General features: G+C 39.7%; 2 protein-coding genes across 7 annotated transcripts in view; both read right to left on the bottom strand.

The window, feature by feature from the left end:
* Positions 1–14,172, bottom strand: part of LOC129733256 (choline O-acetyltransferase) — a 95,109-nt gene that overhangs the window by 43,592 nt on the left and 37,345 nt on the right. The window lies entirely within an intron of this gene.
* LOC129733276 (vesicular acetylcholine transporter) lies at positions 1,791–13,396 on the bottom strand. Its single transcript, XM_055695032.1, has one exon. The coding sequence runs from the start codon at positions 12,910–12,912 to the stop codon at positions 11,158–11,160; it is 1,755 nt and encodes a 584-aa protein (XP_055551007.1). The 5' UTR covers positions 12,913–13,396; the 3' UTR covers positions 1,791–11,157.

Raw genomic sequence — 14,172 nt, 5'->3', positions numbered from 1 at the left:
GCTTAAAATTCTGTTTTATCAATATCTAACAGTGCGTTGTGATGAAACCTTCGACGTTGTGACGTAGAAGCTTTTAGCATCAGGTTTGTTTACTATGTTTTCGTTACCAAGACAATCAAACTCGTTGTTTCTCCTAACCTGTCAATTTATTATCGTTGGCTTTGTCCCACATCATCGAGTGATGCTGCCGCAGACCAGCGCGTCGTGTGGCGGGGAGATAGGTGTTCACTTTCGTAAATCTACACCAGTAAGTGTGTTCTTTGCCGGTAACATACGAGAGCTAGCAACACTGTCGAGTGGAATTGCCTGCCTACTTCTAGCGAGAACTTGAGCTGGCTAGCTCAAGTTACCGACCAGCCTACTATTATACAGCCAATGTACGGTATGTATGGCATACATCATTCGGCAGGGTAATAGTATAAAACCTACCGCCATCGTTAATTATGGTGTTTCGATCTTTTTGATACCACCGACATCAATTTTGTTTGCTTTTCGCATATTTTTCCCACTACTTTGTATTTAAGTTTCATATCAGTTTTGTTGTTTTACTGCTTGCATGCATTAACTGTTCTGGATATCGTCTAAAACTAGATGGCAGTAGTGATCTCAGCCAAAACGAAATCGCTCAGAATGACAGAAACTGTTTCGTTCATGTTTCTGCACCACTAGCGTTGCAAACTATACGAAAAAACTCCTGTCTAGTGATTAAGTTGCCACTCCTGGGCAACCCCAGCATAAAATACAGACTCCCCTACTTCGAATGGCAATGCTATTGCATACTTACCCAACGCACAGCCTTCACAGACACGACCGCGTTGCGTTGTTTAAACTCCGACATAACCGATGTTTTTACCGTCCCAATTTCCACCCTTGCGGCGCAGCAAAGTTTTTCGTTTGCATTCCAGAAGGAGCCAGGAGACGGGAGCATTTGACGCGAGGCGTATCTAGTAGGCTGAGGGAAGGTTTGCGTTAGTAATTAGTCTAATTTGGGCACCCTCACACATTTTCAGTGTAGACATTCGTGCGTTTGCTTTCCAATGTATGCATCTGTGCCGTTTCGGAGTCCTGTTTGATCCTGCGAGTGGTAGCCTACGGACATTTGGGGCTTTGCTGATGCTGATTGCGATTCATTTGAAACATGTTATTATTAGGGGTTGGCATCGCCCTACCGAGGATGTCAACATAATGGTAATGAATTGGTTTTGTTCGGGCTTTCGTATTGCTTAACCGAAGTAAATTAAGCTGCTATTTTATGCATCAGTTTCGGTCAGTTTGAGGGGAAAGCACCAAAGTGAAGCTTAGTTTTCACCTTTTGTGAAATCCACATTCGACGTTTTGTAATTTATAAAATAGGTTCATGTGGATTTCGAGAAAGTTCAAATGAAGTAAACATTGAAGCAAATGAAACAGGAAAAATATTTACGTGTGCAATCAGTCGTGTGAAACAGGCTGTCAGTTTATGACATACTATGATTTTATTGCCTTGCAACTTTATGTGACGTGAAAATAATATAAATCCTTCCGAAAAGAACATGATGCAATATGTGAGTGCACACTCGGAAAGAAATTTTTTATATAACATATAACTTAACTAAAATTGTAACAATAGATTTAGTGATAATTAGGTGGAGTGTAGACGAAAACCCCGTCCTTCTTCGTATTAAAACTCAACCCTGCGTTTAGATGGCGCTCTGTCATCAAAACCTATAGAAACGAGGGATGATTTTGAAATTGGAATTGTTCTTTTACATAAAGGCTCAACATTCTATCAAAATAAAAACACCGGCCGGTTTTGATTTGAACTATACTTTTATTTCTATACTTATTCACTCTGCTTTAATCGTATTCTGTGTTGTCGTCTCTTTCTCCTGCTGAACGCAGTAGTGTGTTCTCTAGAGACGCGGGACGCACTTTTTGGTCTAGCTGATTCATACTTGCATACTGTGTGTTCTGCTTTGTTATGTTGTGTTTTTTTTTTCATTCTTTATTCTAATTTGATAATAATACAATTATAACTTGGTTTAATTTGTGATTTTTTGCTTTATATCGACTCGTTTCAAGAACAACTACGTTTGATATTGAGTGACATATTTAGAACTGTCTTATTTTACTCGTTTTGTGGTTTGTGTAAGTTACGGTGATATCTTGCGTTCCACAACAGAATTGATGAGTGTGATGAGTAATTTCACTCAATCTAAACATGAGAACCCAAATTCTGTCGTTTAACAATGTAATTGCATTTCTCGGGAGCGGGGTGGGATACTTTTTTGTCTGATATACAATAATGTTTGCTGCACATGATAACGTTGAAATTGCTGCTCTATAATTGATATTATTTATCGAACGAAAAGTGTTGCTTGCTCGCTTGGAAATAGATTCGGTCAAGCAGTGTGAAAAATAGGTAACAACAGATAACAGCTAACAAAACGTTTAACGAATTGGTTTCGTTACTCCACTAAATCGAGCATATATTTCCTACCACTATTTCGCATCGTCTCTAGTCTTCTTCATAGGTGAACTAGAGAAATTCAGCTCTGCGATTAAACTACAGTAATATTACACGTGCCGGCACCTTAAAATTTAAGACTCAATTTATTATCATTTACATGTCATCTAGTAATTAAACGTGGAATTAACTACACTTTGGGTTAGATAGGAAACGTGAAACTTTACAAATAATTACATTAGCTTAGTCTGTGCGTGAAATATAGGCGGAGTTTCATACATAAAGAGGGCATTTGTAGTACTGAGCGATAGATGGCGTTCAGTTGATTGATGGATAAATACACATTTTGTAGAGAAAAGGGAACATGATTCAATCAGTTTGGATAGATTAGTACGTTAGGGTGAACAAAATATGCAATGAGGAGAACTGAGTACGAGTGAAGTGTGTGTCCGGATGAATACTATATTCCTTTAATGTGCTCAAGTATTGTTTTACTGGTTGTTTCTATGAGATAGTTAAGATATGTGCCATTACCTTTTTGCAGCATCTAATTTTTGGTTTGCATTCTAACAAGTGTTGATCTGTTTTAGTTGTATATCTATTAAGTCACGATTAACATCACTTATACACTATTCTTAGGTAGTTTTATTTGGATTTGGTTACAATCTCTAGTTGTTCTAGATACACATTTTTTTAATATCTCTGCGAACAAAATTAAACACTAGTAACATATCAGTCGTTGTGATATTAGAACGCATTTATCAATAAAAATTTTGAAAATTCATAAGGTGATAAGGATGATTGGTGGGTATTTTTTTACGTTAGAAAGTCAGAGCTACTTCGATTCAGTATGGTAACAAAAACTGTAACGTTGATAATTTCGATTAATGCTTGCTATGAGCAGTACAGATGTTCTACACCGGAAATCAATGAGTAATACCTAACCTTTTGCTTCCGAATTCGTAAGACATTTATGGTGCTGCACACTGTGGATGAGTAACTGTATTGATATAGTTTGCTGAGTTTTGCAGTTGGTCATTGTAAGATGATGGTGAATAATGTGTTATCTATTCTGAGTTTCGCCTTCATTAACTGTACGAAATGACAAAACAATAAAGAGCATTTATTTTCCATTCTGATAGTAAACATCTAGGCACAGCTATAAAAAAGTTTTTTTTTATATTTTCAATCTTTTTACGCGAGAAACATGAAACGAAAATACGTTATAATTTCCATTAAGATTGCTGAGACACAAACAAAAAGTTTTTTATTCAACTTTATAGCATTTAAAACATTTTTTTCGCAAAATTTTGAGGATTTTTTTAAAAACAATTATAAAGAAGGAGTCAAAAAGTCGTTTGGGATTCCATATCTTCCACATTCTAGCGATGCCAACCGTTATTGAAGCAAATTGGTTGGCTGGCATCACTGACAAATCAAAATGATCAATCAATGCTTCGAAAACTTTTAGTAACTAAAAAATAAATCGTGTCATGGGCTTAGTTTTGTGTACTCTAGCATATGGATTACTATTTTCTCTTGTTAGATAGCTGTAGTATCGCTCTAAATAAAACGGTTTTTTCGTTTAGGATACATAATTTTTAGTGATATTGCTTTCGTTATTTATTTAAATCTTATGTTCTATCTATTTCCAGTGTTATATTTCATGTCTTTTTTGTTGGAAAAGAACGCCTAACTATTTTCACGGGATAATTTTCCACGCATTTTCAAAACAGTTAACATTTGTGCGACAAAATTTTCTCATGTTCTGTTCATTAGTGTGTGTTTAGGGGAAATTAAATGTCTGCTTGCCTAAAGTATTCAAGTGATTTATTTTCTTACTGTTTCCCGTTGAACTAACATTCGACAACTTATATTTCTTTTGTTTTGTTTTAACTTTTTTGCGTGCAAAACGAGCTGTCAAATGAAGAAATTTTTCTTGCAGCACTGAAATTATATCGAACCTGTGACGAAAACATTTCCACATCATCAATAACCATTAAACATATTTGGGGCATATTGTTCCCGTTTATTGGGGTTTGCTTTTGGTTTAATGTAAGCAAGAATTTGGTCCCGTTTTCTTTATGGACCCACGGAAAAATTTCCATTAGACAATCTTGTAGCTGTGAGAAGTCTCAGTACTTTGTTTCGTGCATATAAGTATCCGATATTCGGTGTGATACGAGTATCCGATGAGCACAAGTCACTATCTATTTGATCCATGAAAATACTTTTTTTTAATTGGTTTGCTTTTAACTTCACGCCCGACTTAAAACCGATATTCATCACGAAATAAAATTCACTAAAATATCGAGATAAAACACACTTCGGGTAACATAAAAAATCGTACGATCTCATTTACGATCACACAGTCTGTCAATATCTAAATGACAAATTCGGAATTTAAATTGATTCAAGACAAGCAGATAAACTCCAGAATCTGCCAGATATTTGACAAATAGCCAGGTTTTTACCAGATTTCATTCGCGCCGTCTCGCAAATAGATCATCATTGCGAGATGAGTCGTGACCGGCTTTAAGCTACCTACACCCGGCGAGATAGAAAGGTCATCACTCCACATTTTGGCAGGATTTTTATCCGGAAATGAGTGCCAGATTTTTGCTAGACTTTTTATTTTCGTTTTGCCAGATTTTATTTAAAACCTAGTGGCAACCCTGCTGCAAAGTTTGTGTTGAATAAACAGAAGGTCAAATTCCAGGAAGGAATATCGCCGCAAGCTGCGACCGCGAGTGGATGTAAAAGAGAAGAGTTTTTACTTGCGATTTTTTGTGTATTTCTAGAAAATTCGCAAATATTTTCCGGTTTATCGTGCTAAAGTGCTTAAGAACTTGGATGGAATTTCAATCCCCATGTTCTTCGCTGTTGTGCGTGGATTTTTTTCGTTTATCGCGTGGATTTTTTTCGTGAGGAAAGACGTGACTGAAACACTGATTTTTTATTGGAGCCTGCAATCATGAATGTCTGAAGATTAGTCAACGTTGTACCAGAAATGATCCATTAAAATTGCATAATGATGATTCCTGGAAGCAGCCATTCCATCCGGTGGCGGAGCGCAGGAAACGGTATTGTACTTGTTTATGTGCGAGTGGTGAAAAAAAGTAACGGAATGCTTTGTCCGCTGAGTGCTGACTCGATGTATAAGATAAGTACATTGTGTTTATATTTACGAAAACGTTCATTGATAATTTTGCTTAGTGATTCAGTGGTTCTTTTTCAGATCTTGAGTAGATTTTTTCTATCTTCGGTGAAATATTAATTAAATATAAGCTAGTTTTCTAGAATCTTTTTTAAAATTTTCAAGATTCGAATAACTAAAACTTTGACATAATTTTGTGGGTATTTTGTAAAGTTTCATTTCATGATTTTTCTAGCTTTTGAACAAATATTGGTTCTTGAGTGACTAATTCGAAGTTTCGTGAACCCACGATGGTACGCTAATAATGACATATTTGGCATTTGAAAGAACTTCTGTTTTGTTTCATATGCATATATGTATTTTTTTTTTAAATTTTAGGCTTAGAATGCACGGAACATTGTCTACTTCTGGATTCAATAGTTGATTTAGTTCATTTACACATACGCCAGCGGATTCGTTCAACGCGTTCAAGTTTACACTCGCTGTGGTCGGTTTATAACAGATTTTGCACGCGTTGTTATAATTTAACCCAGTATAATTACTCAAATACAACTGACTGATATCCTGAAAGACTAACGGTACAATGTAACAATATACCATTCCGTGTGACTTCTCTTATTTGCGATTCAAATAATATCTTTTTTTTCGATTCGAGATATAACCCATTCAAATATAGTACAAATTTGTATGTTTTATGATACGAAGCACGCACACGTGGGCCTGGCCCCAACAACATCTCCTCATATTGGTTTAAACCGGATTTAAATCATAGAATTCTCATACAACTTTGATATTTACTAGACTAACCGTACACACACTCATGTGTGGTCCCAACAATAAATTTAATGTTTGCGGGTTTACTTCGGTTCTGAAAATAAAATATGACAACTTGAAGTCCTCTCCAGTAAACCCCACAAATTTGTGTATGTCCAATCAGCCGACTGAACGGAGAATAAACCGAAAATAGTTCAATAGAATCGGCTCTAAATTATATACATGATCGCAATACTTATCAGAGTGAATCCTGATCCAACTTACCCTTCCCTACTAACAAAAACCTCCTTCCTGTGGCCTTTGTGGAGATGCAGAGGTTAACATGGTCTCCAAATAGCAAGGGTCACGTTAACACCCCTTCCCTTTTCTCAGCTGATTGCAAGAACGTGGCCGGCGTCATTATTGACCCTTAAATAAAGTATTGAGTCACTAAAACTTGTACAATGAGAATGATCGGTCTCTGCCAGCCCCATTCGGTTGATTCACTGTGAAATTTTACTGATTTGGATCAATCACGGGGTGCAGCCATTGATATGTGCAGGAATTGGAATTCATTCTGTTTTGATCACAGTCTTATCTATTTTCTTTCTTTACTGCTACAATCATTGTAAATCACTTGAATACTTTTTAGTCTGTCTACTGTTTGAGTGTCCGAATGCGAATTGACGACCAATTTCTGACTGTTCTTTTTCTTTAAAGATATTAACGATAAGTCTTGCAGTTTTCCATCAAAGAGGTCTAAAATGTTGGAAGTTAAACACGTCAATACACAAATCACTGATTGTTGTCAATTCTGCATGCACGCGCAAGAAAAATTATCAAAAGAGGACTTCTTAATCTTCTGTTAGCTCGAAACTGTACGTGGAAATTGTGATAGAACAACTACTATTTCAAAGCAAATCTTATGTTTTTGGCACCAGGGCACATGTTCCGTGAAATAATCGGATACCTTGGTTAGTCATGCTTTGATCAGTTTGTAGTGCTTTACTTAACAGGTATCACAGTTTAAGGTGAAACGGGACGGAATCCAAGCATTATTCTATCATTGTGAACCGCTAGACATAAAAACACCCTCACATGTCCGATGAGGTACCCGGGTACCCACAAATTGAAACTTTTGTAACTTCGACAATTTTCATCCGATTTTAATAGTTTTAGTACTAAAAGATTCAGCAACGTAGATAACTACTTTAAAATGCTAGCGGTGTTCTGAAAGAGTTTTCCCATTCCCGAGAATCCGTTTTTTCGGAGATATGTTCCCGAACTGAGGATTTTTATGAATATTTCAAAATATTATTGGTATTGCAATTACAATTGACACCTCACATGAGTATTTCCGGAATTGGGATGATGTTCAGAAACCTGCAACGACTTTATTGGTCATTTTAGATTTCAAAATAGCGACTTCCGGTTTCTGAAAATAAATCAAAATTGGCCGAATATCATCGAATATAGGTATTTCCAGAGACCTGAAATGAACTCCAGACGCCATTTTGAAATTCAAGATGGCTACTTACAGTTTTTGGAAAACAACTGAAATTGACTAAAAACCACCTCATATGAGTAGTTTCGGAATCAAAATGATGTCCAGAGACCTTAACACGACCTAGAGGCTATTTTGAATTTTAAAAAATGGCAACTTCCGGTTTCTAGTAACGAACCAAAAATGACCAATATGGGTATTTCCGGGATCGGGATGATGCCCATAGACCGGAAATCACTGTAGATGTCTTTTTGAACTTCGAGATGGTGACTTCCGGTTTCTGAAAAACAGTCAAAACTGACCAAACCAATGACCAAATGACCTTATATGAGTACTTTCGGAAGCGGAATGATGTCAAGAGACCTGAAAACGACCCTAGCGGCAATTTCTAATAACAACGTGGCGACTTCCGGATTCTGGAAAAAAGACCGAGCACCACCTAAGTTGGGTTTTTTCGGAATCGGGATCATTCCCAGAGACCGGAAATCAATTTCACACGCCAGTTTGAAATTCCAGGTGGTGATTTCCGGTTTGTCTGGTGTCGTTTTGAGGTCTCTGGGTAGCAGCCCGATCCCGAAAATACCGGAAGTCGCCATTTTGAAATTGAAAACGGCCTCTGTGGTCTTTCTCAGGTCTCCAGACATCGTCCCTATTCTGGAACTACTCTTATGAGCTGGTTTTTGGTAAATTCTTGCGTCTGAAGTTGCAATTATCCATATACGATGGTATTCGGTCAATTTTGGTTCTTTTTCAGATACTGGAGGCCGCCAGTTTATAATTCAAAATGGCGTCGGGTGTCGTTTTACGGTCTTTTGAAATCATCCCGGTTCTGAAAATAACCATATTGGATATTGGATGGAAGAATTACAAATATTGGGTACCCGAGTACCCCGTCAGGCATTTATGGGGTAAAAAATTCAGCTCTCTTCCATTCGGTTTACAGTACATGGTTACCAAATTTTCAATATTTCTGAGTCCATAAAATTCAACTGAATCATAACAATTTGAACATTTCTATATGCAAGCGCAGCCTACTGCTGGCAGTGCTGACAACACGGGCATAAAATTTGACACACGCAGTTGACTTCAAACTAGAAAAAAAGCAAAATCCGGAATTTAGCAAGGCGCTACACTTTAGAAGCAGATTTTAGCCCATTTCGGCCGATTTTTCGCGAAAATTAGTTACGATAGCGCTGTTTATTAGTGTAAAGAGAAAAGTGTTCTTAGTTTGAGTAGTAACGCGTCTCTTACGTGCCGGTATTTGTGGAACATGTTCTAGTCGCAACCGGCGCGAAAATGTAAACAACACCGAGAGAGAGAAAATAGCGATGTGTAAAATAGCGAGATTGAAACGTTCTAAAAGTTTCACGGTGAAATCAAATGTGTAAACTGATGCAGTTTCACAATGAATAACTGCAGGTTAGTTTAAAAATTAATTATATTCTATGAGGCAGTCCTGAAATGCGGTAGTATGCAGGAGGAAGTTATCAGTCCTTCCATGCTTGGATTCCGTCTCGTTTCACGTTGAAGACGTCAAAAGAAGGAACCTTCAGTGTTCACTCTCCGTTAAAGGGAGTAAATTAGCAAATACCTCGTCAATATCAGATAAGGTCGTCACTTCGTTCACGGTCATTCTGTGCTTCCTGATCAAACAAACATAAACAGTGTGCAGTATCAACAGGATGTGGATGTAAAACTACAGCTGGTACTAATGTGAATAACATTGTCTCTCCCCCTCCCACCGACCGCACGTGATTCGCTGGCATCCATTAGCACATGATTATTTTTAATTGTATGTAATTGTTTCAACTAGAGTGAGTCCCAGAACGTCTGCAGCGATCGGTACCGATTATAGCACGCACTTTTGCGTAATTTACACGTCTTTGTATTTAGTTTTGTTTTCCAAGGGGCACGACGGACCGTCTGAACGTCTGAAGTTTTTTTAGCTATACAAGATGAATACAATGCTATGTTTTCTTTCCTCTATACAATGAATACCTGTTTACTACGATCTACTAGCGAAGCGACAAAACGTATCTTTATCTGTATATAATGTATAGTGCCTCGAAAGCAACGTAAATCTTACCAGTCTTCAAACTTATCATCTTCTTAAGGTCTTCTGTTAATTTGTTTCATGTAGAGCTGATATGGCTGCGATATTTTTGTAGAAGTCTGCATCTGTGGCTTAATAAATACATCTCGTTTAGCTCTATGTATATTTAATGTGAATATGATAATATTTCTGTATAATAATATTCGAAATCGCGTGCACGGCTGGAATCGCGTGCACACTTTTCACTTGGTTTTAACTATTTTAATTGATATCATTAGAGATCGTTTTCCTTTGTTTCACACTTGTTGTTGAACCGAAAAAGGAATAATTTACACAAAGATTCGAGTTGTACAGTGTTAACGGAGTTTACACGCTGCGTAAATTACGTACAGTACGCGGAACCTACCTGCTTAAACGCTAAGTAAAACTGTATATGATAGATATGATATTTCGGCTGGTCCCGCACTTTCGAACGCGCCCGATAAATGGAACTACGTCCTACGCTAGGCGGGGACCATTCGGTATAGGTAAAATTTCAATATTTATACTGTCCCTAACGCTAAAAGTAATAATTTTCATATAATATCACTTTGGTAAGATCAGGCGAGCACAAGCTCTGATATGTATCGTTACCTTGGTTGTGTCTTATGTTATGATAAAAACGATAGTGCCGAAGAACCGTCGGCAAACAAAAGCATTTAAAAACCGAGAATAACACATCCAAACATCCTCCGAATTGATACGGTAATGCTGGGACGTGTGTTTGTTTTGATATGTCTACGATATTAATGCAGGTCCGGCCGAGCGGGGTTATATCTAGTGCGGCTTTTTTTTTGGTTTTCTTTCAAATCTTACCGATCTATCACCTTAAACGCTAGAATCCTCCGCCTTCTCCGATGTATGCTAGATTAGTTTCGCTTATACCTCTTCGATACGCCTCTCGTAGTGTTCGTGTCAGAACGTTACAATTATACGATATTGTAGCAGAAGCTTGTACAGAATTGAATTCTCAACACCTAGCAACTAAACTCTATGCTCAACAGTTTTGTTTTAAATCGAGTAACTGCAAACCACGCACCGCCTGCTTCAGTTTTGAACTGCTTTTCACACTCTCCGATTGTTCTTTCGCTCGCGCTCTCTTTTTCTCTCTCAATTCACAATCTTCTAAGATAATCTTTGCGTAATTCAACGGAAACAAACGCAAGACTTGTGAACCGTTGGTTCAATAAAATAACGAACATACTTTAGAATCCTTGCCTGAACGGATTCGAGATCCGTGGCTGTGAAGGTGCCGCTGGCCGTTGCTGCTCTTGTTGCTGCTGTTGCTGCTGCCGGAAAGGATTGGCCACCTGTGGTTGCTGTGGAAGATGTCTTGGCGGTTGCTGTTGCTGTTGCTGGTAAGCTCCACCCTGCTCTTGATAGCCGGGTTGATAGTTCTGATAACCACCCTCATTTTGGTAGCTACCGTTTTGCGAGTATCCCCCGCTTTGATCGATGTTGGTTTCCTGCTGCTGTTGATAGCCACTTTCGTCGTACTGTCTTCCATATTCCAGGTGATTCTTATGCTCCATGCCAACCGCTTGCTGATCGTGCATTGTGTACGTTTGATACTCCTTGGTTGGCGGGTCTCCCATCAATATGTTGGCTTCGTTTTCGAAGTGCTTGAAGTCGTAGATGTTACGTAGATACATGAGAACCGGTGCGTACAGCAGGTTACTGAAAGCGATGCCGAAGTTAAGCGCGGTAAAACCGATCGCTTCGACTACTCCACCCGCGATGATCGGTCCAACTGCGTACGCTATCGAGTACGATATGTCGGCTATTGCGTAAATACTGCCGTAAACGGAAACATACCGAACGTCCACCAGATACCCGAGTGTTGGAAGCAGGGCCGTATCGATCAGCGCTATTCCGAAACATATGCCGCAGATAGGGATCATCAGTACGATGTAGGAGCTGCTGAAGGGCAGTATGAAACAACAAAGGCCTTCTAGTGCGAGTCCACCAGCTGCCATTAGCCATTGCTTCTCGGGATATAAACGAGCCATTTTTACTGTAATCACAACACCGAAAACGTGCGGGAAAAACGCCGGTAACCATACCATTCCGATTTTCCAGTTGTCGGTCGTTAGATTGTCCTCCATCCAGAGTGATATCGTTGGCTCAAGGAAAGCCAACGCAACATTGGACATCGTTAGTGCTCCAGCACACACGGCAATATACGGATCCAGCAGCAGTCGCCAAATTGGAACGGTTTCCTGTCGTACTTCTTGTCTATCCGCAAGCGTTTCCTTTATTGGTTTCATCACAAGCAAAAGCATAAAGCCATCCATCAGCGAAATCAACGCAAGTATTACGAAAGGCATCTCCTTTCCGGCGAATTGATATAAGGCTCCACCAAAAGGGGGTGCGACCAAACAGCCAAAACTGATGAACGCTAGTGCGATTCCGAGGGCTTTCGAACGCTCTGCTTCTTCTGTGAATCGGTCAGCTATCATCGCAAGTCCGGCAGTATCGGCGAATGCGGAACCTACGCCCTGCAAGGAGCGAGCGAAGAACAGCATGCTATAGCTGCGACCGCACGCAAAAACCATCGTCGAGAGGAACATAATGATCAATCCGATCATCATCGGTATATCGTACCCGATGCGATCAATCAGCGCCCCCGAGAAAGGATTCACCATCAGTTGGACGATAGCCTTCGACGCAAACAATACGCCGGTGGCCGTGTCCTGACCGTGATGAGCATGTGAGTGAGGTGTGAAAACTGTCGTCGGAGCGCTCGCGTTGTACGCCTCTTCCGGACCCCACGTGCCAATGTACCGCAGATAGTCCGGAATGATGGGCACGATCACCATGTACAGCATATTGTCCAGAAGGAGCGCGATGGAGACGATCACCAGGATCAGCTTCCGCTGTGATGTAGGCTCTTTCACTTTGGTCCAGAAGATTTCCTTCACCTCGCTCGGCTCGAGGTTTATTACCGGTAAGGGAGCCATGACTTACACACTTGCTGCCACTCAGTTTACGGAGCTTTTTTCTTTGCTGTTAAAAATGTTTTGACTACAATCCGGTGCGGGTTGCGCTTGCGGGATGCGAGTGATTGCACGCACGCAAAGGACCTTGATCGGCTCCGGCCTCTAACCGGCAAAGCCGACTACTACTTGTCGTGTCAAGTCAATGCTCCTTTCTAAACGGGGCATCTTTAGAGCTGTCGTTGGCTACGACGATGATGATGATGACGATGATGACAGCACCTTTGCGGATGAAGATGGTGACGAAGGGTGATCATGTGGGTTGTTATCCCTTCACTTTTGAGTCTTTATTTTATTCCGTGAAGATCGTCGTTGAATGCTATCCTGATCGCTTGTCTGTTTCAGGATGTGTGTATGTGTTTCTCTCTCTCTCTGTCTGTCTGACTCACTGCCTGTCACGTTTCAAACCGGCGCTCACACGTGCCTTCAGTCGCGTCCGAGGTGGCAACCTTGAGAACACAGAAACAAGACTTTAGTCAGATTTGAAGTGAATTAGACTTCTGTTAGTAATGTTTGTTTCATCAACAGGGATCATAAGAGCAAGGAGAGCAAAATTGGTTAGGTAGCGAGAAACAAAAAAGCGTGATTTAGAATGGAGAACAAAACGGATTATTTAAAGGCTTTGCCGCGCATTCAGGGGAGCTTCCAGTTCCGGGACTAGCTCTCAATCGGCTTCGTAGGAGCTGATGCGCCATAAGTATCGTTTTGTCTGCGATCGAGGAACAGAGCTTGAAGAGTATAATTTTGCTTGATTGAAATGATGTTCGTTTTTTTCTGTTTCTGTGCTCGTCAAGGATGCCTCTTGTCGGAGCTGCCGGTGCTGTGGTCGTCGATAGGGAACAAACGAAACAAACAAAAAATGCTGCCCTATTGACACATTCGTCGGGACGGGATGCCAACAGCTAAAACTATAATCGGATCGATCAAATAAAGATAAACATTCCTAACGACGGGCACGCGTGTCCGGCAGGAAGTGCCTTGTAATTGTTGTCGGTCAAGGTGGTTTCGCGATTTGAGGAATCGGAGAGAAACCAAAACCTAATGCACGTTTATTATTTCTTTAGTCTGCGAGGGCAATCCGGGTCAGCCAGAGAGAAAGAGATAAAAAGAGACAGGGTAAATATCTAGGTTTTCAACATACATTTCAATCATAGCTAATTATTTTCTCCAAAGTTTGCTCGGCAAGTGCAGATCGGTTGCTATTGGAGATCACACCGCTTTTTT

This window comes from Wyeomyia smithii, chromosome 1 (assembly GCF_029784165.1).
Source record: "Wyeomyia smithii strain HCP4-BCI-WySm-NY-G18 chromosome 1, ASM2978416v1, whole genome shotgun sequence".
NCBI lineage: Eukaryota > Metazoa > Arthropoda > Insecta > Diptera > Culicidae > Wyeomyia > Wyeomyia smithii.
This window is presented reverse-complemented; position numbering and strand designations above follow the sequence as displayed.